Here is a 27,407-nt window from a genome sequence, read left to right on the forward strand (position 1 = left end):
GACATATCGCGTCCAAAACAATATAATTAGACTCTTCATTCATTGAATTAACAATACATGTAGTGATAGAATAGTCAGAAGATAACTCATGTGGTAAAAAAATTAGGATTTAAACGCTTATGGTGAAGTTCATTAAGATATAGGCATAAAATTGAAAGTTCTGTCATCTTTTTGTTAATTATTAACACGTGAGGTAAATTTGTGTTTTTATTCCTTTAAACTTATTATGTGTTCAGCCTTCAAACTCAACACAAAGAAGGAAAAAAAAAAAAACCATTCAATGTTCCTCCAAATTTGAACTTGAATCGAACTTAAATAGTCTATTGAAATCATAGTGTCGAACTTTGAAACTGAGACGTTGCGATAAGATGAGATTCTCCATGAGAAATCAAAGTGGGTTTGAGTGAAAAATCTTACCAGGGTTGTTGAGTTTTGATTATTGAAAGGGTTTTATGGATGGAATTTCTTGTTTTGATTTTTAAATGATATTGATTTTAATTAAGCCTTTGATTGTTATTTGGTTTTAATACCGTAGAATTATGGTGCGACATTCCCTTCCACTCTTCTCATAGTCATCGATGTGGGTGTGGCTATTCAAACACGAGCCAAATTTCTTTGATTTCCATCGATGATTTAGTTTGCCCTCAACTTAATTTTCAATTTTATTTCAAATAATCAACGCGTACATATCGTGTTTCATCATTTCAAATTGAGAGAGAACTATGAAAGGGTTTTTTTTTTTTTTTTTTTTGGTCTGAACAAAGGGTAAAGACGATAAAATGAATAATTTAGCCTTACATTCGAGACTTCACGTGCGGTTAAAGTTGACAGAACTTTTAATTTTAGGCTTAAATTCTAACGAACTTCACAACAGAATCTAAATCCTTTTTTTTTTCCCTAATCACACGGTATTTTGACTATTCTATCACCACAAGGGGTATTAATTCAGGTAGGCCTAATTTAAAATTTAAATTTTTTAGTGAGGTGTAGGTAGAAATTGAGGTGAACTGAAATAGGAGGTGATGTTTAAATAGGAAAAACTCTGATCGGAAAATGCAATTTGTTATTTGTGAAATTTGCATTCGAGTTTTGACTTTACGTGAGAGTTTGAAGGAATAAGATTATTTGCCCTCCTATTTTCATTTCTTTTCCTCCCCTCTTTTTTTTTTTTGTCTTTCTCTTTAAAAAATTAATACAAAATGTTAACATGACTTAATCGTAACCAATTAAATAGGAAATGAAGAAATGAGAGATATTAGAAGGAGAACGAATTCTCTTTCGAATTTGAAATAGATGTCCTAACTATAGAGGCTGAGGGTCTACTGTATCCAAAATTTCGTGTCTCCAAGTTTAATCTTATTATTATTGCTTCCAATATAAAATTTAAAATCGTTAATGTTTTGTAAAGTTTAATAATACGTGTCCCAAAATCAGACAGAAGACATAAACATAGATGAGAGATTTTTCAATGTGATTATCAGATGAAGTGGCACATCATTATACAAATTGTGGGATATATTTGTTAAAAAGTTAATAACTTTAAAAATAAAATTTTTCACCATTTATGTAAAACATGTGGTATACCACTCGTGTTCCGATCACAATAAAAAATTTATCGACAGTGACAGCAGACCCTCAGCCAACTATAGACGGCCAAGAATAGAAACTAAGTAATATATTATTACTCAATAATTGAATAAAATATTGTTGAATAAAGCTGGGAGCCACGTTATTCTTCTCCCATTGGCACTCTTTGGAAATTCAATTACAAACGCGCTTGGTAGAGAGGTAGAGAGAGAGAGAGGTAGAGAGACAAAAAGCAGAGAGAAAGATAGAAAGCGAAATGGATTCTCCGTCGTCGTCGACGACGCGGATCACCGCGCGATCGTCGATGATCGACTCTTTCAGGGGCTGTACCCTATCGGGTATGACGATTGACAAGGAGGAGCTCAAGAAGAAGCTCTTGATGCCGCAGTACCTCCGCTTCGCTATGCGCGATTCTATACGGTTAAAGGACCCAAGAGCCGGCGAGAGCCGCCTTCCGGGAAGTCGAGACCTCGTCGCCACCGCCGCCGTCGAAAATGTGGAGGAAACGCCGCCGGAGTCGCCCATGGTTGTGTTTATAAATCCGCGAAGCGGTGGAAGATACGGGCCTATGCTCAAGGAGAGGCTCCAACTGCTGATGGGTGAAGAACAGGTACCATTAATTTCCTTCAAGTTAATTCGATTGGCATTGACTGCACCCTTTGAATTTTGGTTTATTTTTCGTTTTTTTGCTAGATTGATTTATTTTTCGTTTTTCTGGCGACCCATTTGATTTTTTTGGTTTTTCTGGCGACCCATTTGAGAATTTGATTTATAATTTGATTTTCTCAGGAACTGGAAAAAATCCATTTATGATGTATTTGTGCGTGCATGAATTTACGTGTTTGTGTCTGTTTTCCTTACTGCATACGTAGGGTTATGGGGGATTTTTGGTTAAGTATGATAATTATTGTCCTTTTTTTTTGAAAAAAAATTTTGGTTTTTTTGTTTGTATATTTTACCTTAAGGGGTGAGTTTATTACTTCGATAGTTTATGTAATGTTATGAACATATTGTGGTTGTTCGAAGGAAGTAAAGGATTTATCAGGTTTGTTTTAAATAAAGGAAGCAGAGGAAGAAAGTGGCGTTGGACTGTTTTGCAATTTTTGCTAGTTAACCTTAGTTCTGTTTGATCGTTACGACTATAATGAGGTTAGAAATGCTTTGATATATCACTGAACGGGGTTGGCTAAAATGGTGCCATCATCTTCTTAATCAGGCTTTAAAAGGTCGTACCCAGTGCACAAGGCTTCCACTTTACGCAGGGTCTGCGAGAGGTGAATGTCGGCTAGCCTTACCCCCATTTATGGAGAGGCTGCCCCCTTGTGATTTCACTTGTTTGTTGAATCGAGTTCAGTAGACAAAGTGGTTACTGTCTCCTAAATTACTAAATGCTGAATGGAAAAACACTTGTGGAATTAAAACCATCTAGCTTGAAATTCTGCAGTAGCCTAATGTATTTTTTATTCTGTAGAGGGTTTCTTCATATTTGTCTTTAATCTGTGCAAACTATTGCTTGAATTGGAAATAATTTGTCATGCAGGTTTTTGACCTCTCAGATGTGAAGCCTCATGAATTTGTTCAGTATGGGTTGGGTTGTCTAGAGTTATTGGCTGATCTTGGTGACCTTTGTGCCAAAGAGTGTCGTCAAAAGATCAGGGTTATGGTATGACATTGCGGCACATTTACTTAAAGCTCATATTATATGATCATTCTGAGTTTAGCATCTAGTGAAATCCTACAACATTTAAGTTTGACACGTAGCATATTGGAATTTTGGGCAGGTTGCAGGGGGTGATGGTACAGTGGGTTGGGTACTTGGTTGCCTATATGAACTCAACAGACAGGGTTTGGAACCGGTTCCTCCAGTAGGAGTTATTCCACTTGGCACGGGAAATGATCTTTCCAGGAGTTTTGGTTGGGTAAGTTTTGTAATGAATTTTTAGTTTGTGGAAGATTTTTCTTGCATTATTGAGCAATGGGTATACATATTTTCACCAGGGTGGTTCATTCCCTTTTGCATGGAAATCAGCCATTAAAAAAACTCTATTCAGGGCTACTGCAGGTCCAATATGCCGTTTGGATAGGTAAGCTGTATTATTAGGTAATGGTTGTATGTGTTCAATTAGAAGGCTAGTAAAATGAAGCCTTTCTCTAATCATGTCCAGTACATGATTTTTCCTAGCTAGTGACTTAGTGGTCAGTGAATTTAGAAGTTGTGTGCAGCTATTGTACTGAAATTTAATTTGATTGAGGATCTCTAGTCCTTCACTGTGAATGTTCATACCTACAATGTACAATTAATTTTAACTGTTTGATGTGTTTTTGAATCTTGACTTCAATCAACTCTGCATTTCATCTTTGAGTGCATTCCATATCTGTGCATAATGCATTCCATGTCTGTGCATGTGTGTCACTCTCATTTGCTGGTTCAGTTTTGTTAGAGAGTTGATTGCATTTGAGATGTGGGTTCCTTCTTTCCCCTCTTTTCCCTTGCAAACTATGTTGTGGTTCCAAAACATAGGGAATTGAGTTTAAATCAATCTTTTGCATTCTACTTGTAGATTTTAATCCCCCTTAGTTGATCTTATTTATTGATAGTCTCCGTTGTTATGCAAACTTATAAGATGATGCTTTGTGAGTATATGAACAATAAAGTAGACACGCCACACTCAAACACAAAGAATTTAGTGAGGTTCGGCGAACTTTGCCTACTCCTCATGTGATCTCTCCTGAGAAATCACCTGCACTATGGAGAATAACAACTCGGTTACAAGAACGTATTGAAAACCCTTATGCTAAACCCCAAAGCCTTGCTTTAGATCTCTCTAATACTCTTGGCTCTCTACCTTGTATTCTCTGTGCTGTTTGTGTTAATAAACAGCCCCCAACAAGCCTAGTTCATAGACTGATGGTCACATGCGTTACAAGTATAGACTTCTTGAATCCTTTTAGAATAGGGAAAACTAACTTATTTCCGAATCCTAAACTGATTGGGATTACAAAGAAAACCTATTTCCCAATTCTTATGGGAAATATCCAGTGCACATTCCTTTACTTCTTTCCCTACACCAATTGGAAACCTAAACCTGGTTGGCCTTGGTATTTTGACGAGCCAAATCGCAACACTGCTAACATCCTTTAAAATGTTTTTTATTTTCTTCTTTCCTTTATTTCCCCCCCCCCCCTCTAAAGGAAGAGCACAAAGACATTTTATTCTTCTGTACATTTTATTTTTCCTAAAAGGATCTTACCTAATAAATCTTTTGCCTAATGGATATTTGGTATTATTTGTTGGTCACTCAGGATTTCTGTTATGGTATAGGCAAGTTTAACGTTATGCTTGTAACTAGGTTCAGAAAGAAAGTGATGAAAAAGAAAGAAATATATATGAAACTTATGGTAAGGTTCCTTTTGGTTTGCAAATATTGTTATAATGAATATTGAGAACCTACATAGTTTCTCAAATGTCTATTGAGTTTCATGTGTTATTCTCTCTCCCTCTCTAGTTTAATATGGTATGGCCCATTATTTTGTGCATTTCTTGTATGTATATATTTTGGGAAAAGGCATCATTATTAACCAACTCTGATGGTATTTAACAGTAACACTATTTTAGTTCTGGTTTGTTCCAGCCAGCAGTTTTATTTATATTTGCTTTTATTATGGTGCAGTTGGCATATTGTGCTGTCAATGCCAGCCGGTACAGAAATGGACCCACCCCATTCTTTGAAGCTTACTGAAGAATGCGCTCTTGATGAGACTGTAAGTCTAGTTACTCTTGACGAGCTACTCTTATTGGGTAACCTTTTGAATTCTTAATTTCTACAAGTCATAGTTTTAAACAGGGCCGAAGGGGTAGAGGAAGACCTAGGAAAACTTTGGAAGAGACTTTAAGAAAAGACTTAAGAGTACTTGGATCTAACGGAGGACATGACACAAAACCGAGTGCAATGGCGTTCTAGGATTCATATAGCCGACCCCACTTAGTAGGAAAAGGCTTTGTTGTTGTTGTTGTTGTAATAGTTTTATTCAGATGTCAAATACTGTGAAAATACGTGTTCTTGTTTTTGAGTTACTCTACTGGGTAAAATGAATGTTTATATTGCTCAATTCTTGTGAACTGATGACATTATCTTTTCTAAATAAAATAATCTATTGGAAACTTAAAAAAAGACTCTTTCTGGCAAAGCAATATATATTATTATTTTGAAAAATTGAATATTAGGTTCTGATGAAAGGCGGCCTTCACATCTCCATTATCACTTTTACCTCTTTTTCTCCTTGTGTAATCTTTATATTGTTAACTTCTCTGCACTCAATGAATCTTTATACGATTAAATTTTATTCTAATTTCTTAAGTTTCTGGCCTGATAAGCTTACTAGAATCACCTACATCACATGCCAAAGGATACCATGATTTTATACCATATGTTTGACACATTTTAGTGACTGCAGGGTTTGGAAAAAGGAGATTTGCCTGAGAAATCTACTTGCCACGAAGGAGTGTTTTATAATTACTTCAGCATAGGTATGTTGACTTCATTGGTTTAGGGTTTTATTAGAACACATATTCTAAAAGGTGTTCGTACTAAGCATATTAGTAGAATGTTAAACTAGAATTATCATTGTATTGAACGCATATACTCTTGTGTTCATGCCATGTTTTTTTCTTTTCCAGTAAGGAATTGCACTTGTAGAGATCACCCTATTGTATTCACAATGGATTTAGTTGGATACAGTTGCATATTCTACATATATTGTTCAGGTGTCGAGATGTCCCTTACATCTATATCTTTGAACAAATTTCTAGATATCTTGAGTAAAGAATGTTTAACATCTAAATCTAGGCCTGTTCCCTAAACCCCTTTACATAAGATGAAATTCTGTTTGCAAAGATATTCTTATCAGAGAAAGATGATTTATACAATAAAAATATGTTTATTAGGTTATTGTTCTCCTTTACATGATCCTGTTTTCGTCATTTGGTTATACAGGAATGGATGCCCAAGTTGCGTATGGATTCCACCATTTACGAAATGAAAAACCGTATCTTGCACAAGGTCCAATTTCAAATAAGGTCTGGTCGAATGTCTTTTTTCTTTTATATATGATTTGAATATCCATTGGGGTGCAGTTTTATCAATGATTCAATTTGCATGGCATTGTCGGAATATTAGAGTTGAGAACAGTGTCCATTTAAGCAATGTGTGTAATAATATTTTCCTTTTTGAACAGAAGAAAACATTGTTAGAAACTTGTCTGCTTTTTTTTTTTTATAAGAATACTAGGAATATTATAATGTGAATTGCACATTTTCATTTGTTTTTACATCCAATCAAATCTTTGTATTAAATGATGAACCAAAGAATATTAATCTGTTTTTTGTTAATGAAATGCGGCTTTATTTGATAATGAACAGGCTTTATATTTTGACTGATCTATGTGTTATTGCAGTTGGTTTACTCAGGTTATAGTTGCACTCAAGGTTGGTTCTTCACACCTTGCACAAGTGATCCTGGTTTAAGGTTTGATATCTTTAAACTGAAGCAGTATTCATTTGCTTTGATGGTTTCTCTCGTTGTTATTTTTTATACTAACAATTATCTACGTTGATTAAAAGAGATTTCTCTTTTGATCTGACTCTAATTTCTTTTTTTATTTTCTAATATCACTTTATTAAAATTGAATTTTGTTTAAGATTCACTTGTAGTTCTGCTTCCTGTTGAAAGAATATAAAAGAGTTGTCCCATAATTGAGAATTATACATCCTTGAGTTTGTGCAGGAGGGTAAACGCGAACCCCTCCCCTAAAAAAAAAAACAAATGTTTTCACGCCAGAGGGGAGCAGTGTGCTATGCAATCTACGGTTCTGGACAATTTTTTGCCTTATTCATTGTGTTTACATCCTGTTTTGTTCTTTTGTTGAATCACATGAGCAGCAAGAGTGTAAATTATCAATTCTACATGTGGAGGCTATTTAAATGCAGAGGCTAATTTTTACATAATGTAAAATTATCCAAATGTTTTAGTGCTCTCTGCATCTTCTGATGTGTATCCAATTATTTTTCTGGTTGTAGGGGACTAAAGAACATCTTAAGGATGCATGTCAAAAAGGTAAATTGCTCAGAGTGGGAGCAGATTCCAGTGCCTTCAAGGTACACTTTTGTTTCTTAAATCTTTTAGGGGTACAGTTCTGGAACATAGTTTTCTTTGCACATATAGTAGCTCTTAGTAATCTCTTTGGTTTTTCTAAGCATGCCACTTTTTCTTTTTCACCTTTTTATTTTAAACAAGTCATGTATCACTTGAACCCTGGAAAAGTAAACTATATATCACTCTCATCTATTTCTGTCCACATGTGCGTATTTGTTCCTTTATTTTTTATTTTCTCCTGAACGTAGAATAATTTAGAATAAAATGCTTGCTGACATGGAGTACTTTGAGCGAATTTTGTCCATTATTTGCAATAGCTTATGTTGTTATTTTATCTTCTTTCAGCGTACGGGCAATTGTTGCTCTAAATCTTCATAACTATGGGAGTGGAAGAAATCCGTGGGGTAATCTGAAGCCAGAGTACTTGGAAAAGGTATTATATAGTTTATATACAAAATCGTGTGGTGTTTGCCCACAGCATTCTATATATTTACACTTCAGCAATGAGCTGAGTAATAACTTAAGCCTTGAATAATATCTAACAGTGGCTAACTACTCATAACTAATCTAGTCAAACAGTTTTGACTACGAACTAGTGGAATCTGACTGGCTAAATAACGGCTGACTAGGATCTGAGCTGGCAACTCTGTTGTACTAGGATAGGTTTTCAACACAAACATGTTTTGTTTTGTTGTTTGTGTTTTAAAGGTGGGAACTTTACTTGTGCAAATTTGTGTCTCGCATTTGTATTTTGTTAAACGCCTGGAAGTTTAGTTCATGTTTGTATACCAGTTACTTGGTTTTCATTAATTTTGTTTACACCGGATTTATGTTAGTAGTAGAATTTAAAGTTTTGATTATCATGCAACTTTTATTCAGTGTGCTCATTAAATCATGCTTATCGAGTTACTGCTGAATTCCAAGCTAATAATAGTTATCTTAAAACTTTATTGTTTCAGAGAGGCTTCGTGGAGGCCCATGCTGATGATGGCCTTCTTGAAGTTTTTGGCCTGAAACAAGGATGGCATGCATCTTTTGTTATGGTGGAACTCATCTCTGCAAAACACATTGCTCAGGTACAGCAACAGTGTCTTTCTTCATCCTATCATGTCAAGTTTTTACTCTTTAGCATGCAAAAAGTTTATGCGTTTTAGCATTTTTTTTTTTTTTAACAAACGATGTTATCTACACTAAGAGGGAGGGGGTGGGCTAAGCCTCACAATGGGCTAGCAATAATGTAGTTCAAATTTGTCTTTGGCGATAATCGAACCTAAGACCTCTCACTTTTACAAGTGAAGAGGAATACCATTAGACCGTTGTACTAAGTGACGCGTTTTAGCATATTAATAGCACCAGAATATTATTGTAAAAATATATGAATTTTGTGGGATTCGTTTTTGAACTATTGAATAATTACATTTGCTTTAGTGTTATCTTCTGCGGATTAAATTTTCTTCTACCTAATGAATTTATAGGCGATGCATGAAATTTTAGTCGAATATACCCCTGTGATGCAGGAAAATATTGATTCGTCTCATGAGCTTGCCTAAAAAACAAGATTAAGATGAAAGCTGTTTATTTCGTTGTGTACATGCATATAGCGGGTTTACTTGAGCAAAAAAAAAGAATAAAAAAAAAAGAAATGAAATAGTTTCAAGTGTGTATTTGTCCTATTTGGGAATGCTGCAGCTGTTTCCTCTGGGTCACAGCTCCGAGAGAAAAAAAAAATATATCAATTGTCTAAAGAACTTCAAAATGCAGCACAAAACGTGTGACAGATAAGGAATTTCCATCTAATCCATCCTGCACAATAATTGTACTACACTAACAATATAGTTTTTTTTTCTGCAGGACTTACTAGATGGAATTTCCTTATCTGTCACACATTTTGTGTTGCATTTTGAAGTTGTTTAGACAATTCTCGAGATATATATATATGTATGTATGTATGTATGTATGTATGTATGTATGTATATATTTCTTTGTGAAGTTGTTGTACCTCTGGTTTTGCATGATCCTTTGTGCAGAGTGATTGCCATTGTGGATTTTCGAAGCTCTATACTGTACGCATGCATCGTGATATGAACTTAACAACTTACTCTGTTGTTGATTAGGCGGCTGCAATTCGGTTGGAAGTTAGAGGTGGGGAATGGAGAAATGCATATATGCAAATGGATGGGGAACCATGGAAGCAGCCAATGCACGAGGAGTATTCAACGCTGGTGGAAATTACGAGGGTTCCGTTTCAATCACTGATGATTCATGGAGACGATCACTGAGATGATCAAGGAAGAAGACTCAACTCTTCTAAAGCAGGGCTTGTACTCGGGTTGGGTGTGATCCTCACCTGAGAGTTTGTAAATTGTAATTCATTGGTATATGAATCTCTATTGCGGGTTGAAATCTCCGTCGGTTTTTCTGTTCAGCTGCGATGAGTAGTTTACATTATCTAGTGAGGATTAGTGGGTCAAAACCTTGTTAAGCGAAAAATGTATTGTGTAGCATTCCTCTGTTGTTGTTATGACTATAGATTTCACATTTTTGCTAGTTTCAGTTAATATATTTCTGTTTTGATCGGCATTTAAACGTAGTGTATAAAATTTATTCGATACGGTTGATATTTCCATGAAAATATTCAAAAAATCAGGGAAAGATATGGAAATGGGGGGTGAAGTCTGAACTTCATCTTATATTGGAGAAACTCTTAAGTTTAGGTTAAAATCGACAAGTATCGTCGATATTTTTTACACATCTGTTAAGTATCGGAGAAATTCTTTATTTTTCATTCAAACCAATGCTTGACAATTTCTAAAGTTTCATTTTAAACTCCCATCATTTCCATCAAAGGCAACCGATATCAATATTCGATATTTCCGTCGATAATTCCACAAATTCACATGTCAATATTTCTACCGATACCAATATTTTAAACACTGTTTAAACGTAAATTGAGGGTATGTATTTTGTTCTTCCATTTCTTGAGTCATATTCTCATACCCTTCGTTCTCCTTTGCTCAAAGCTTTCTAAACCTTAAGCTTCTCACCTTTTTCAAAAGAAAGATGATTTTCACACCTTTTTTAGCTTCTCACACACTCCTCGTTACCTTTTGCTCTCGGATTGAAGAAATCAAACTCAAACAACGAATAGGATTAAATGGAAGTGTGAGAAGTTAAAAATAATGTGTTTATCATTTCCCTTTATGTTATGAGCTTAGTTGGGAGTGTTTTTAAAATGGCTAAAAGTGTATTTGAAACCAATATTTAGTGAAAATACTAGTAAATCTTATAAAAGCATTTGAATTACTTCGTGGAAGAAGCACATAAGTTATGCTTTTTACAAAAAGCACTTCAAGTGTTTTTAGAACCCAAACCCATTTTTATTAAAGGAAAACTAGTGAAAATGGCTTGAAAACTTTGAGTTTTAATGATAAGGACAAAATAAAGGGTAAAGTGAATAGTACCAGGATTGACTTTTTAGTGTAAAAATGTGGTTTTTCGTTAAAGTGAACAGTACCGGGTGCTTTTCGTTAAAGTTCCCTTTTATTAAAGTGCTTTCAGTTATTGTAAAAGCATTTCCAAATAAGCTATATTTCTCTGGACCTCATGTTTATTGCCTATGAAAAAAGAAAGGGATTTTATTACAAATGTTCCCTAAAATTGACTCACCTCATCAAGATGATCATTGAATTTAAAAATCAATCAATGTCGTCCCTGAATTTGGATGTTGCAGATCAATGTCGTCCTTTTGTCTGTATTAAGTTAAATTTTTTGTTAATGTGCTGACATGGCACATTTGGGCCCCACCCCTCCAATATTATGGTGCCATGTGGATTAAAAAACAAAATTAATTTGTTAATTTAGCCCACTAATTCTCTCTCCCTTTACTCTCTCTCCTTCCCTCCCGTATGCTCTCTCCCTTCAACGCTGCAACAACAAACTAGCACCAAGGAGCGGCGCCGTTGTCCTCCGGTACCAATGACTCAAAAACTGATATTCCTAGAAGCCTATCTTCGTACCCTTCCAAACCTCTACCTTCATCAAATTCGAAGTTGAAAGGTTCGAATTTCAAATCTAAGCCGTGAAAGTTCGTGGGTTTTCTGGCCAAACCCACAATTCTCGTGGAGGAGCGCGGGCTGGGAAGATCAGACGGTGACAACGAATTCCCCTGGGGATTTTTAGAGAGTAATTTTGAGGGGGGTGTGTTGGTGCGTGGGGGATTGGGGTGTGTTTTTGTCTAGTTCTCTTTCATGGCGCATTCACCGCGCGTTCCATGTCTAGTGGTGGTGATGAAATCTGGAAGCCATAGCACAAACTTTTGTAGCTCTTTGCTGCTCTGGTTATGTTGGTGGGCTTTTGCCCTTTAATGAAAGTTAATACTTCCACACACACAAAAAAAAAAAAAAAAAAAAAAACCCTATATAATTGAAATCAGGATAAAAATGTAATGAAATTTAAGCCAATTTGAAAAAATTGCAATGAGATAGCTATCAAGAATTGGAGTTGGAATTAGATTTGTAGAGCCGGATGCCCCGATTTAAGCCAAAAAGATGACGATTGTTGTGACAGCCCGTCCTGAAATATTTATTTTTCGACGGCGTGAAATTACTTATATACCTTTGGATGTTGAGTTTTATTGTGGAGTGTGAGTTAGACTTAAGCTTGAGGACCAATTAGTTCTATTCCTAATTAATTGGACCCAATTAGAAATAAGATTTTGTTGGTTTTGGTTGGTGACCCCTTGGATGTTGAGTTTTATTGTGGAGTGTGAGTTAGACTTAAGCTTGAGGACCAATTAGTTCTATTCCTAATTAATTGGACCCAATTAGAAATAAGCTTTTGTTGGTTTTGGTTGGTGACCCACGTGGACACACACTCTCTCTTTCTCTCTCCCCGTTGACACACTCTCTCTCTCTCCTTCCTCTCGGGTTTCTTTCCATTTTTTCGTACAACGTACGGACCAATTTCAAAACCCCTTGATCACTCACAGATCGAGGCTAAAGTTAGTGTCTTTGAGTTCTTGGCAAGCTAAGGATCACAACCATACCTTTCTTTAAACGTGAAACCCTCGTTTTCCCGAGAACCCAGATTCGAGGTACTGTTCATGCACACGTAAATGTGAAGTTTTTAGAAGATTTTAAGCCTCTAGGAAGCTTTAGAGCGTCTTCACGAAGCTCGGAGAAGAAAAACGAGGTGTTTTGGACATCGGGATGTCGAGTTTGGCGAGTTTGAAATTTGGCCAGAATTATTGTGCTTTCTCTAACGAGATCCTGTGATTTTTGGAGCTTGAAATTGGTAAGATTGTGTTCTTCTAGTCCTAAGCTTCATTTTAGTTAAGATTTCATGAAATTTGGTTGAGAAATGGAAGAGAAATGAAGGTTTAAACATTTTCCAGTTTCCGGCGACGACGGCGATCAGCGAGGTTCACCGAAGAAGAAAGAAGAATATTCCGTCAGAGTTGATGGAATATTCCTAACGGTAGCTAACGGTGTCAGGTTAGTTTTAACGGAATATTCTAATTTTTAGCTGAATATTCCCTAATGGCGGTTAAGGATTCCGTTAGGATTGCCCGCGCGTAAGGGCGCGTCTGGGCGTGCCTTGGTCGGTGCGTGGGACGTCGAAAAATTTTTCTAAAAATATAGGGATGTTCGTGAGGTTGTGTAGATTACGTTGGTATATTTAAACACCCCATTTGAGCAATGTATGAGAAGTTATTAGCTAGTATTGGTTATGTGCTTTAAATTAACATTTCTATAGTTGTTTCGCATATAGGGGAGACTTATCCCGAGGACGAGCGCAGTCAAGGGCGACTCGGGGTCTATGACCCTTCGACATACTAGTGAGTGGGCTTTTGGTTTTCAGTATATATTTATATACTTGATATTTTCCTAGAAAATGTGTTTAAATGAAAGTATGCCTTGAAATGCCATGCATCTAAATTTATATTCGGCATATGAATTAGTATATGATGCATAATATGAATTGGTGTTGTGGACGCTCAAGTAAGTACCAGGTGAGTTATGTTTTGTTATATGAGATATTGATAATGTGAAACGTGATTGAGAGCTCATAAACCTGTACCCTGGGTGATTGTGATTAGGCAGAAATATGGTACATGCTTGTTTATGATGTCACATCTCGCACCATATGCTCACATTGGATCCAATTTAGGTGCACGGTCTTGTAGTACAGACCACTATAAGTGGTTTCGACTCGTAGGTGACTAGCATTTTATCGCACAACTATAATGAGTAGCAATGAGCATAATTATATTACACCCAATCCTGTCGTATATACCATTACAGTGGTTTCAACTCATGTGCAGTGTAGTGCTGTACAGGTCACTTACGGTGACTCCGACTAGATTGATTAATGAGCTATGAATTCAGCCGTACAGACCCCTGCAAGGGTTCCAGCTAATATGTTATTTCCCATGAACTTATTTTCACCTGAGTTACTTATTCTGTTTTATATCTGGGAAAGTTATACATGTTTTTATGGCGAGGGGTTAGAGCATTTGATAAATGAAATGGTTTTGAAAAACTTTGTTTTTGCCCACTCACACTTTCTGTTTTGTGCCCCTCTAGGTTTTAGATAAACTTGTTCGTTGGTGGCTCACGAGGATTGATTGGAGGTTCTGACAGACTATCACAAATGTAGGGAATCTTTCGGTGTCGTTTAATTAGTATTTGTTTTCTGGACTAAACTTAGGCTGCATACGCTCTGATTGTGTATTCACACATATTCTAGTACTTGTCTTAACTAGTACTCTTATGCGTTGGTTTTCATTTATTCGTATTCTCTATTATCATTATTGCTTTTGCACTATGCACATGGCTACATCACCCTCACGTGACGACCAGCATGCCTTGATCTCGGACGGGGTGTGTCAATTGTTGTTTGGTGGCTAGGTTCGAAGAAGACGATGGTGTCTGGGTTCAAAGAAGAAGATGAATAGTTTTTTGTTTTTATTTTATTTAAAAAAAATAGAAACTCTCTAATCTACATGTCATCATAAAATTGGAATAGGGGTTCACAATGTGCCCCATCAGCAAATTAACAGAAATTTAAATGGAATTCTAATGGAAGGATGAAATTGATTTGCAACACTCATATTCAAGGATGACATTGATTGATTTTCAATTTCAGGGATTATCTTGATGGAGTGGGTCAATTTTAAGGACCATTTGTGATAAAAACCCCAAAAAATGGGCTTAACTTTTGGACTTGGAAAATAGGCTGTTGGCAAAAGTGCTTCTGAAAAATACTGCGATTTCAATATAAAGGGCGGGTTGGTCATTAGACTGCCGACTCTCTGTTATTAGTAGCAAATACTCGGCACTCGCTAGGGTTTCAATTTCATAAGTCCCCCGTCGACTAAAACTCTCTCTCAACCCTAAGCCCATCGAATTTCGCAGCCATGGCGAGCGCTAAAGTCCAGAGGATTATGACCCAACCCATTGTACGTCTCCTTCTCACATTCCTTTTCTCTGGTTTGTTCTACGTTTTTGTGGTTTTTTTTTAATAATTCACTGACAAATTTTCTTCTTTTTTCAAAATTTTATTTTGAATTTTGGGGGTTTTGCTGCAGAACTTGATTTTCAGGTTCCTTCAAAGTGTAAGTCATCTCCTCCACTCTAATTTGTTGATTTTTTCATCTGGGTTTCTTAGAAAGTTCGCCTCTCGGGGGTTTTGACTTTTTATTTCTACTTTTCGGAAAATTTCTGTTGCAGAAAGCTCGCATTCAGATTTGGCTATTTGAGCAGAAGGACCTCAGGATTGAAGGCCGAATTATTGTAAGTTATTTTATTTTATTTTTATTTTTTCCGCAAACGAAATTTCAATTAGGCTCCACTTTGGTTTTATAGTTTTATCTGTTGACGTTGCTGCACTCGTAAGGACCTCTTTATCTTTGATTTTTGGCATATGGATAATTTTTATCTGCTCCAGTTGATCTGCCCCAGTTGCGAATTCATCTGCCCCAGTTGCGAATTCATGTCTTGTTCTTCCATATGATATGTTTAAGTGAATTTTTTTTAATTTCAGTAGTACTTGTGGTCAGTTTAACTGTTTCATTGAGTTGTTCTGATTGTTGTCCCTTTCGGATATGTTTTTTATTTGAATTTCTTATTTGCTCATATAATTTAGTATGTGTTGTGATTGATAATATTGTACATTTGAGTTGGTAAAGATTTGGGGTTTTTTCAGTCATATTATTTTTAAAGACATAATTATCTCCTATGACAGGGGAGGCTCCAGGCCCGAAGAAACAAAATTTTAAAGACATAATTTGGGGGAGAAGGTGCATTGTGAGTGACTAAATTATGCATTTAATATAAGGAAAACTAATGAAAAGGGCTTGAAAACTTTGAAGTTTAATGTTAAGGACAAAATAAAGGGTAAAGTGAATAGTATCAGGATCGACTTTTTAGTGTAAAAATATGGTTTTTCGTTAAAGTGAACAGTACCAAGAGCTTTTCGTTAAAGTTCCCTTTAAATATAACTTAGTTAAACATGTATATATATCACGATTATTTGTTAGATGATATATCTTAGGAGTACTGCAGGGTCTTTTTAGGAGTCATTTATATTTTGTGTAATGAAGGTGCAGAAGTATGATCTTCTGCGGCGAACCATTATTCTGCTCGAGTAAAACATAATTTTTTGGATTTTGGAGATTACTAGTTTTCCACATATTCTATTTATCATCGAACAGTTAATCTTAGTTAGTTTGTAAAGCATGTTTCCCTTGTTGAGACATGCTTTTATGCTGTACTGGTAAGGACTTTGGCAGGACTCACCATAATAATATTATGGAGTCCTTGTTTGAAGCTGCAACTGTACTTTTGGGGAACCATTACAGCTTCAATTTTTTATTTTTAATAACTATGTTAAGCATCAAAATATTTTGTCTACAATTATAGATCATAAGATAGTACTACAGGGAATAGACTTCTATAGTGCTGTTAGCATCAGCTGCTAGCACCACTGCTCACTCACACTCAATATTAAGACAAAAAGTGGCATGTAGTTTTTCTCTTAAAAAAAAAGAGTTTTACTCAGCCAACTTAAAACCCTTACTGTTATACCCTTACTGTTATAGTTATTTACATACTGCCATTCTCATCCTCCCTCCTTCCTTTCCTCCCACTGCCCCATTACCTGTTGCCATATTCTCAACATCTCCACCTTCTTCCACTGTTGCCCTCGTCCACTCCCTTTGTCTTCCTTGTCTGACAAACCCTAAATTAATATGCATTGGTTTTAGCTTTCAAATTGAAAACATTTAACCTTCTTTTGCCTTTGTTTACGGGTCTCAACAGGTTAACCAGCCCAAGATATTCCTATTTACATACATAGAAGAACAGGAAATTTGGAAGCCAGGCCAATAATATTCTTTTTTCTTTTCCCTCAGTCACCAAACATAACCAAGGAGGAAGACAAAGGGTTGGGGTTGAAGGGATTTGGAGGAACAGAAATACTGACCAAAATTTATAAAAAGGCAAAAAGAAAATTGCACATTAAGGGAAGAGAAGGGGAGGGGTCCGAGTGGAGGTGTTGAGAATGTGGAGCGGAGACCACAGGGAAACGAGCCGGTGGGACGAGAGGGGGATAGGATAGACAATGGCAGTGTGTAAATAACTGTAACAGAAGGGGCTTTAAGTTGCTGAGTTATGTTAAATTTTTAAAGAACAATACCACATGCCACGTGCCACCTTAATATTGACAGAGTGAGTGAGCGATGTTGCTAGCAGCTGGTGCTTCATTGCTCTAGACTTCTAAGTCTTGATTTCATATAAGGCCGTTGGTACTTTTCCTATATCTATTTTCTACTAACACCTTCATATAAGAGCGCGTTGGCAATAATATGGTTGCAGAAATGTATAGAATAGCTGGAGCTGTGTTTTAGCTATTGATAATTCAACTTGATTTATGGCCTTTTGAATTTTAATTGATCCAAATTGACGAAATTAATCATACATGTAGTTGTGGGTCTAAAGTGTTTGAAATGTAATTGATCCAAATTGATGAAATTAATTATACATGTCTTCAACTTGATTGCCATAACTGAGAAGGCGACATAGAAATGTATGAATTTTCATTCTCATAAATGCATATTCTCAGCGTATGTTATGCTATCTGACCAGATTGTCTATCTTTCGTTGGTGGTGATCTGTGTTTACAGGGTTTTGATGAGTACATGAATTTGGTTCTGGATGAAGCCGAAGAAGTCAGCATCAAGAAAAAGACCAGAAAGTCGTTAGGTGAGTCTCTTCGTCTTGTGATCTTCTGCTACTTTGTTCTTCTGCAGTCTCTAAATTATTTCTGTTTTCTTTTAATCTTTTCAGGAAGGATTCTTCTCAAAGGAGATAACATTACTCTGATGATGAGCACGTAAGTTGAATCTTTGTGTGTGTGTACATTATGATGCATATCTTGCCCTCTCTCTTTCCTTGCGTACAAATTTATTAATGTACATATCACCATCCCTCCTCCTTCTTGTCTAATAATTTGTTTTCAAATCCCAGGGGGAAATGATGGCCAATGCTGCAAGGGCTTAAAATGAAGGTTACAGTGCTTTTTGAATGGATGGGGGCCGAGTGATTTAGATTTACTGCTGTTGTAAGACGTGTATTTGGATCAGTAGTGGTATGTATTAGTATTTGCAAGTGGTATCATTAAACCTTGTGCATTGATTGCTGACCTCTATTTTTACCATGCAGAATTGTTTATGCTTAAGAGCTTACATTTGATTGCACTTGTTAGCCTATTTTCATTAAACCTTGTGTATTGATTGCTTGGGGGATATGGGTAATGCCTACATCTTTGAGCAACCGATTTGAACGGGAAACAAGTCGTTTGTAGTTGTCTTCCCTGCTTGACGCAAATCAAGGTTGGTTGTGTTGAAAAAAACGAAAGAAACTGAAGGTTCCGTTATTGTTTGCATATTCTTATTAGTCGGGGCCGATATTCTTGTTTGCTTTGTTTTTAATGGATTTTGATGTCAGGATCATTTCCTTATGATTGGACATGGATATTACTGTTGGTTTCATGCTTTGGAATTGTTTGTTCAATTTAGGTTGTGATTTTTGCTGTATTGACACAAGGTTGATGGGTTGTTTCTTTTCCAGTCTAGTTGGAGAACAACCTTTCCTCTTGTTTACTCATGTTTCTACTTTTGAAACCAATGGATAATATGATTCATTTGATAATTGATACGACTCTAGAGCGAACGTGCGGCCTGGCGCGATTGGTTAAAAATGGTGCCGTGGCACATTTTTGCCTAATTTGCTCTGTCAAGTTTTGTTTTTGGCATTTAATAAGGATAAAAAGACGAAGATACCTTTAATTTTGTCAAATTATTAGGCCATTGTTAATTAAATTGAGGATATTTATGATTATTTTGTCATTATTTTCCAAAAATTTTCACGCAATGATCAAAATGAGTGATGATGAACAGGTGCAGGGACAATTTCGATTGATTTCAAATCTTAGGAATTAAATTGAGGAGTTCGTCGATTGATTTCAAATCTTAGGAATTAAATTGTAACAAGTCCTTCAAATTCCTAGTTGGTTGTTTATGGTTTTCGCGCTCAAGCTAGGATTCTCACAGGAGTTGAGATCGAGCGAGCTTAAAAACTTCAAACTCGATATTGAGCTCAAGTTGTTTCAACTTATTTATTACCCTAATAGGATTGCTGTAAAAGGTTGAAAGCAAGCCAATTTTGTATCCATAAGGAGGTTATTACTTAATAGAGGTGTAGCTATAGTAATTATTTCTGACTAAGTTCTATATATAAAAGGTAGTACAATAATAGTGGAAGTATGCATACATTAGGAAAAAAAAGACATCTTGTCTTAAATAGCTAGTGCATATATGTAGAAGAGTCAATCTAAAGGTCTTGGTGACAATTATCACTACGTGGGGGCAAGTTTTTTAAGACGAGATTGACCTTTGAAGATAGTCAATCTATTACGGAAAAATAAAAAAAACATAATTCAATTTCAAACATGACCTTTCATTCCAAGCAAACTTCGTGAAAATAATCTAGTTTGAGCTAGCTGTCTCATGAAAAAAGAGCTGCTCATGAGTTTGACGAACTGAAATACTAATGTTTAAGATCAACTTGTTTCCTATGAGGTCAAACATAGGCTAGGTTTTTTTTTTTTTTTTTCTTCTTTTTCCAAACTTTGACGATTTAAACGCAAACTGAACCTAGTGCAAACTTTAACTGTTTCAAGCCAATTTAAACACTCCAGAGTTCAAATTTCTTGAAACAAGTTCGTTGGCTTGGAAAAAAAAAACAAGAAATGACCATAAATTTGAAATAAGGTATCATAAGTCTCTTGGCTATTAACAGAGATTGGTACTAAAAGTGGAGTCGTGTTGTTTAAGGAAACTGATGAGTAATAAAATACGGTGGACGTTTACCCAAAAAAAAAAAATGAAAAAAACGATGGACGTTGATGGCTGAGCTAAAAGCTTCCACAAGGAAAATTCCCACCATTGTTAAGCAAATCCTTTAACTTGTGGTTGATATAGCAACCATACAACTTAGTTTAATGTTATTTTGTAGACATCTTACCTACTAAAATAAGAGATGTGATATCCACACACCATTTTTTACTTCTCTCACATCTTTTTGGTTTTCGACCGTCGGATCGGATGAATTAAAGAAGATCAACGGACAGAAATTAATAAGGGGTGTGTGAATAGCACACCCCTAAAATAACTGGCTCAAATTCTCCTTGCACTATAACCCAATTTTCCGACACTTAGTACTACGGTCTAGTGGTATTCCTCTTCACTTGTAAGCAAGAGGTCTTAGGTTTGATACTTGTCAAAGGCGAATTTAAATCACATTATTACTAGCCCATTGTGAAACTGAGCTTACCCCCTTTCCTTGTGTACATAATATTGTTTGTTAAAAAAAAAACACCCTATTTTCTCAGTTACCAAACAAAAGCAAAAGAGCTAGTATTCCTCTTCACTAGTAAGTGACAGGTCTTAGATTCGATTCTTGCCAAAAGCGAATTTGAACCACATTATTGCTAACTTATTGTAAAACTGAGCTTATTCTCTTCCCTCTTAATATAGATAATATCGTTTGTCAAAAAAAAAAAAAACCAATTTTCTTAGGAACCAAACAAAAGCAAAAGAACTTCTCAAAAAAAAAAAAAAAAAAATACACAAGCAAAAGAAAAGAACAGTTATCCTCTGGCTAGGGCACCAGGGGCACTAGGTTTAAAGGGGCCCTATAGGAAAAGAGGAAGTGGGATATAGCTTTGTTAGGATTGGGCCAGGGTGTTGGATGAAAGTGACAGATTGTAGCCCATGGGCCTTGGTGCACCTTGCGTCGTATAGCTACCAATCTGGTGCCATGTGTCTACCCTTCAGGAAGCAAAGTGCTGTGGACACTTTTGTCTTTTTCAGTCACTAGGGTTGCTGGTTACTGACTCATCATGCACAAAATATATGTCACATCTAAAATCTAACCACTCCCTCCCTCTTCCACTCTACTACAAATGCATTCAAGGATTTCTAGCTTTGTGTTTCCCCTTCAACATTCTAATTCTTTTGGATAATGAGGAAAACCTCCACCATATATTTTCTATTTCGAGTACAAACAAGGGTTTAAAGTAAATTCTAAATGTAGCAATTGATTAATTTTTAATCTAAGTTCTTGAAATTCATTCAAGTAGCGAGGGTGGTTCAGAAAATGGATTAGACTTAAATTAGGTCAAAAGATTAAGTTTTTTGTGAATGACCAATGTTGAATTTCATGAATGACCAATACTGATATTCTTAGTAGATATACATCATCAATATCAATATACCAAGAGTATTCTGAATATTTCTTGATGCACGGTATATGTATACCATGACTATGTTGATGTTCATGATGAGTTAAAACACTTAGTTATTCGATACGTATGATTTGTTACCGACTCATTGCATATATTTGGAGTTTTTACCTAAAATATATTGTACGTACTCGATAGAGGATAAGTTCCCATAGATTTATCCATGTTACCCAGAAAGAAAGCAAGATGAGACACCAGGATCTTAGAGACTCGTAGACAACAAGAGCTTACCATAGTGCAGCCACGTCAGACACATATTTCAGGGTTCTGATGCTACCTTATCATCTTGGAAGCAAGATGGGTAAAGTGCTGTCCTACTTGTACCTTGCCTACCTTATAAGCACCTCCTATTGGTTTTTCCACGAACCAAATCACAAAGCCTAGCCACTAATTAGTTTAATAAAACAATTCATCGTTTGATACATCTTATCTTGGATCTTGATTAGTGTATAGCTCGCCAATACGAGTAAGAAATTTGTTAATCAAGACTTGGTGAGGAAAGGAGTTGACAACCACTTCAAGTAAATATATAATTACAAGAGCAGAAGGAGTAAGTGGGATTGGGCGATACATTGTCATGTGAAGTAAGAACATTATTTCAAATCGATGATGTTGACATGGCCATGGCGTTAGGTCGACGTAATATGCTCCAAATGATTCTTGGACGAAATTATAAAGAGTGGGAGGCCACCATTATCATGCATAAGTAGTGCCCTTTGGTTGATTTTAACTATTCTTCTTCTGATTGCACTGTGGGATATCACTCTCCAAATCACTCCACTCCATTAATTGGATATATATGTGGATATGTATATGATACACCAAAATCGACTTTGCAAGCACGTACACACACTTAACAAGTTTGTAAGGCTCCTAACTTCGGTAATACTGCACTTATCGACTCTAATGTTAGAGTTTGATTCATACAATTAGAGAGAAATATCATTTGGTGTGTACGGTCGTACCTTAGTGGTTGTTGGAGCCTGCCGTTTCATCTTTATACTGTTGATTTGTTTGCCTTGTTTGGTTTTTAGTGTAGATTGAGACAAAATACCTCAAATTTTGTTCCTTGTAATCTCTTTAGAGGGTCAAAAGGCATAAGGAAATCAATATATAGGGCATTTGGACCACATTACTTGACCAAGATGTTCTGTTGTCAGGTATAACTAAAGCTGGCCTGCTCGATCCAACACCATATGCATATCTCTTATAACTAAATCATTGCCTTCAAGTAAATATAGCGAGTCAGATCTTGTTGTAAGCAAAATCAAGTTTACCTGATAAATAAAAATTTGTTAACTGATGTCATCATTTAACTCCTTTCATGGTCCGTCAGTTCCTTTCCGCCGCATGATGATTTAGGCAATTACCTAGCTCTCATTCCCTACAATGACAATGACAATGACAGTCACTAATAGATCTCATTGCATGGATCGAAATTAACACTCAGTTAATCATATTTGATTAGTTATAGATGAAGGAATTGGGGTAACTAATTGGTAATATGGGAAATAGTTAAACCTCTTATAAGCTCTTGCAAGGTTTATCTATTTACCGATATGAGATTCTTTTGCCTTCACATCCTCACACACCTCCTCATGTGTTGCGATTTTCAGGCCAAACACAGACAACTTGAATTGGGTGGCGTGGAGCACATGCGGCCGTTGGGCTTCACAACACAAGAGTCAACCAGCTTTGCTACAATGAAGGAATTGAGATTCCACCATAAAACCAATTGGTATTATGAAGAGTAGCCTAACCTCTAATAAACCCTTGCAAAATTTCTCCATTCACCATATTAATTAGCTTCACATTCTCACCATAGTGTCTTAAATTAATTTATGCTTTAAAACTGCTAACGTCAAATGTTTATTAAGATTAACAACTATTATCTTATCGTTGAGAAATCACTGCACAGCGCTTGCTGTCTTTCAGTTTCTTCATGACGAGGCTATTTTAAAATTGAATTAATTGGAATATCACCTGCTCAACTTTGAATTGTAAATTAGTAATTATTAAACAATTAACTTGTTAATTAACGCTTAAAATATTTCTATAGCGTCTTACAATTATTGTGTTTCTTTAAAGAAGCAGCTTTGTCATCTTTGGAGTCCCTTCAGAATTTGTAAGTGGCTCTCTTATCTTTTCTTTATTTTATGGGATTATATATTGTAATCACGTCTAGTTTTAGCTTGCTGATGAATTTATCTTATTATTACGTACGTACGTAGGCTGCATGATGAATTTGTCATAGATGTATGATCGATGCTCATATAATAACTTATGTGCCTTCTCAGTCTCTCTCACATACTCCATGCATGCATGCATATCTATATATATATATATATCTATATACATGCATATCTATATATATATATATATATCTATATATATCTATAGATATATATATATCTATAGATATATATATATATTATATTACACACCTCTATTTGATTCAGACATCATTTATTCCGTTTGATTTATTCAATTCATTAGTAGAAATAAAAAGGGGTATGTGAGAAGCTAAAAATGATGTGTGAAAATCAATTCCCTTTTTTGATTTGATACTGAAACTAAACTCCACGATATGCCATGTCATATGTGCCATTTAATCACACTTGAATTATGAATCTAATTATAAAGTTGCATAATTTAACTTTTTATTATATGACGAGCTTTAGAGGAAAAAAAGAAAAGAAGAAAACAAACAAAAACAAGAAAGGGGCTTAGTTGATGATGATGTTGTGAAATCCCGTCCTTGGATTTCACTATTTAAAATTACGTATTTTCATATTATTAATTTCAACGCATTTATATTTACGACACACATTTTTTGATAAGTAAAAGGATGAAAACGCCCTTAATGAACTAAACGGAATTCTACGTGGTCATATTTTATTCCTAAATATTTTTCCAGATTTCTTTACATGTTTGGGTGGTACGGGTCGATACCAACACGTGAGTGCAAACGGAATGGAATTTGGAGTTATAGCGAAAGATTATAAACGAATGAAGGTAGGGGCAAAATAGTCATTTTGCTATGAATCTGGAGGGTTCCAGATTTGTGGGAGCCTTGTCTTGGTGAAAGGAAGCCACGTGAGTGGCTAGGAAAAGGGAGACCAACTAGAGAAAGGAGGGGAAGAGGGGAAGAGGAAAGAGGAAGAAGGTTGCCCAATGGAAAGAGAAGGAAATGAGGGGAAGGGAGAGAGTGAGAAGCACCGGATTCTCCATCCCCGCCCTTTTCTCCTTGCGACTTGAATGCAACCCTTTGGGTTGCATGGTTTCAGATGAGATTTTCGTCGATTTCTCCAGCGAAAATCGGCAAACCACCACCACCAAATAATAGGGATGGGCAAAATACCCATGGGTTTGGGTAACCACTGTTACCCGCCCATTTAAAGTTCACGGTTACGGTTATGGGTATAACCGTTTATCCGTGAAATTTAAATGGGCGGTTATGGGTATTACCTGTGGTTATAACGGGTATCAATCGGTTATGTGTATTACCCACAGTTACACGGGTATCCATTTAGCCATTTAATTTAATATATGTAAAAATTAAAAAAAATATTATCACAGGGATTTTGAGGGGTTTTAGAAGTAGGCTCTCTCTCTCTCTCTCTCTCTCTCTCCCCCTCTCCCTTTCCCCTCTAGTCCGGACCCTCTCCTTCCTAGCTCAATTGCAGGGATTTTAATTATTGCAGGGATTTTGGGTATGCTAAAATTCTAAGTACAGGTTCATGGTGCAGGCTGGTGTAGGCTCCAGCCATGAACTTTTTCCTGCAAAGTGCAAATGCAATAACAACATATATATATTAATACAAATTACACAATATAATTAATCAATTAAAATACACGCAATCATCCAGTTGATCTGGTCACCATATCTGTATGTGCTATCAATAGAACATCTGCGACTTGCCATCTTGATAGTTGATATGAAGATATATCACTTTGTGAATATGATCTCGTAAACTATTATTTCAATTATTGGAATTGTATGAGGACTTAAATGATTAAAATATAGAAATGCATGCTAAAATGGACCTATAACGGTGCTTAATTGTCAGAAAACGAAAATTATGACAAATTTTTCTTTTGTAATTTTCAAGTTGTTAAAAAAAAAAACATGTAAACGGATGAAAAAGGGTAAATTGGTAAAAAAGGATAAACGGGTTCAAAAACGGGTAAATAGTTATGGTTATGGTTAAATGGGTAAATGGTTATGGTTAAATGGATACACGGTTATGGGTATGGATAATCGTTTATAAATGATTATGGTTATGGGTATAACCGTTTATGCAATTACCCAACGGGTAAACAGTTATGCGGGTATGAATATAAACGGTTATGGGCAAATAACCGTGGTTACCCGCCCGCCATAACCGTTGCCCATCCCTACCTCAGCGCCGTCCCTGCTTCCAATTTCATCCAAACCCGACTGGACACTGACGACAATCCACCTTTTTTTGAAACGCTTACCTTCGATCACCACCACCAAAACACTCATCTGGAGGCTAGGAACAATGCCCAAGCAATGGTGGAGGCGCTGGAGCGCACATGGAGGTCAAATCGAAGCACACCCAAAACTAGGGTTTCGGCAGTTTGTGGGAAAATTCAAGCGTTTTCCGGCTGAATTGGACTTCGGCTCAAGTATGATACTTGCTCCACTCATTGAGATCTACATTTCTGTGGAATTTGTTGGATACCTTTTCTAAACTATTTGGATACCCTGATTCCATATGTGACGTCTGATTGACGAAATCTCGTCGTATGACTGTAGTTTTAATAGAGACTGCCACTTGGTCGTTATATGAATTGACGATCCGACCGTTGGATCGTTACCAACTTTAATACATAGTAGTACGTAATATTTGAGGACAATAGGAACTTATTGATCGGGAAGTTATGGATTGTAATGAAGTTTTAGTATGTTGTTCTGGAAGCATAATGTGGACTTTGGGAAGTTATGGATCAAAAATCTGATAGGCGGATCTTCCGGTTTAGATTTTTAGGGTTGTGGACCCTACCCTCGACCTTGATCGACGGTTGACTTTTAGTCAACTAGCCTGAGTTCTTCTAGCTTGTTGCTAATCTTAGAGTGTTGTTGAGATTTTATAGAGCTTATTAGGCTCAGCATGATGATGTGTCTTCCTCGATTGATGTGCACCTTGATTTACGTACTAATGGCATCACATTGTAATATGCTTGTTTATTTTATGTGATTTGACTTGTGTATTGAACTTGTTGTGAAGTGTGGTTGATTTGTATGTTTGGCTTGATGTGATGAAATGTGAGGGCTAGGAGTGGACCATGAAGCCATTGTCATGGGGTTTGTTGCTTCGAGACTTGTTTCACATATCGTATCATTATTCCATTTCTTGTTTCGTTGAGCTTTTGTATTTTGAGTACTTGTTTCATGTCTTCTTCTTCGGGCGCTGCTATATTTCTTGGACTTCCGCTTGGTTCCGTTGAGTGATCTGGAATTGGGTTTTTGCTAGGATTCCGTTGAGTAGTCTGGTTCCTTGCTCCGTCTGGATTCCATTGAGAGGTCCGGAATCCCTCGTGATTTGCGATTCCGTTGAGTGGTCCGGAATCGTATCCAATTAGATTTCATTGAGTGGTTCGATATGCATTGTACTTTGTGATTCTGTTGAGTGGTCCGGAATCATATCCTGGTTTAGATTTCGTTGAATGGTCTAGAATCCCGTTTGGTACTTTGGTTCCATTGAGTGGTTCAGAACCTGATGTTGATTGATTTCGTTGAGTGGTCTGAAATCCCATCATTTGACTTGTTGGTTCCTT

General features: G+C 36.2%; 2 protein-coding genes across 2 annotated transcripts; both read left to right on the forward strand.

Annotated features, from left to right (window-relative positions):
• The first annotated feature begins 1,706 nt into the window (after nt 1-1,706).
• LOC103448305 (diacylglycerol kinase 3-like) lies at nt 1,707-10,319 on the forward strand. Its single transcript, XM_070811124.1, has 12 exons — nt 1,707-2,197; nt 3,128-3,250; nt 3,369-3,506; nt 3,586-3,671; nt 5,259-5,349; nt 6,043-6,115; nt 6,582-6,664; nt 7,042-7,112; nt 7,664-7,741; nt 8,085-8,172; nt 8,699-8,815; nt 9,854-10,319. The coding sequence occupies exons 1-12, from the start codon at nt 1,844-1,846 to the stop codon at nt 10,016-10,018; spliced, it is 1,467 nt and encodes a 488-aa protein (XP_070667225.1). The 5' UTR covers nt 1,707-1,843; the 3' UTR covers nt 10,019-10,319.
• Nucleotides 10,320-14,959: 4,640 nt separating this feature from the next.
• On the forward strand, nt 14,960-18,495 carry LOC103448306 (uncharacterized). Its single transcript, XM_008387550.4, has 6 exons — nt 14,960-15,198; nt 15,328-15,354; nt 15,470-15,532; nt 17,923-18,001; nt 18,086-18,131; nt 18,266-18,495. Exons 1-6 carry the CDS (start codon nt 15,157-15,159, stop codon nt 18,273-18,275), a joined length of 267 nt encoding a protein of 88 aa, XP_008385772.1. The 5' UTR covers nt 14,960-15,156; the 3' UTR covers nt 18,276-18,495.
• The last annotated feature ends 8,912 nt before the right edge of the window (nt 18,496-27,407 follow it).

Source organism: Malus domestica, chromosome 13, assembly GCF_042453785.1.
Source record: "Malus domestica chromosome 13, GDT2T_hap1".
NCBI classification, from domain to species: Eukaryota; Viridiplantae; Streptophyta; class Magnoliopsida; order Rosales; family Rosaceae; genus Malus; species Malus domestica.

Coding starts and splice junctions, on each gene's coding strand:
- LOC103448305 (XM_070811124.1), top strand. CDS start 1,844: ATGGATTCTCCGTCGTCGTCGACGACGCGGATCACCGCGCGATCGTCG. Junction 3,507..3,585: donor TTTCCAGGAGTTTTGGTTGG/GTAAGTTTTGTA, acceptor TATTTTCACCAG/GGTGGTTCATTCCCTTTTGC. Junction 8,173..8,698: donor AGCCAGAGTACTTGGAAAAG/GTATTATATAGT, acceptor TTATTGTTTCAG/AGAGGCTTCGTGGAGGCCCA.
- LOC103448306 (XM_008387550.4), top strand. CDS start 15,157: ATGGCGAGCGCTAAAGTCCAGAGGATTATGACCCAACCCATT. Junction 15,199..15,327: donor GGATTATGACCCAACCCATT/GTACGTCTCCTT, acceptor GTTTTGCTGCAG/AACTTGATTTTCAGGTTCCT. Junction 15,533..17,922: donor GGATTGAAGGCCGAATTATT/GTAAGTTATTTT, acceptor CTGTGTTTACAG/GGTTTTGATGAGTACATGAA.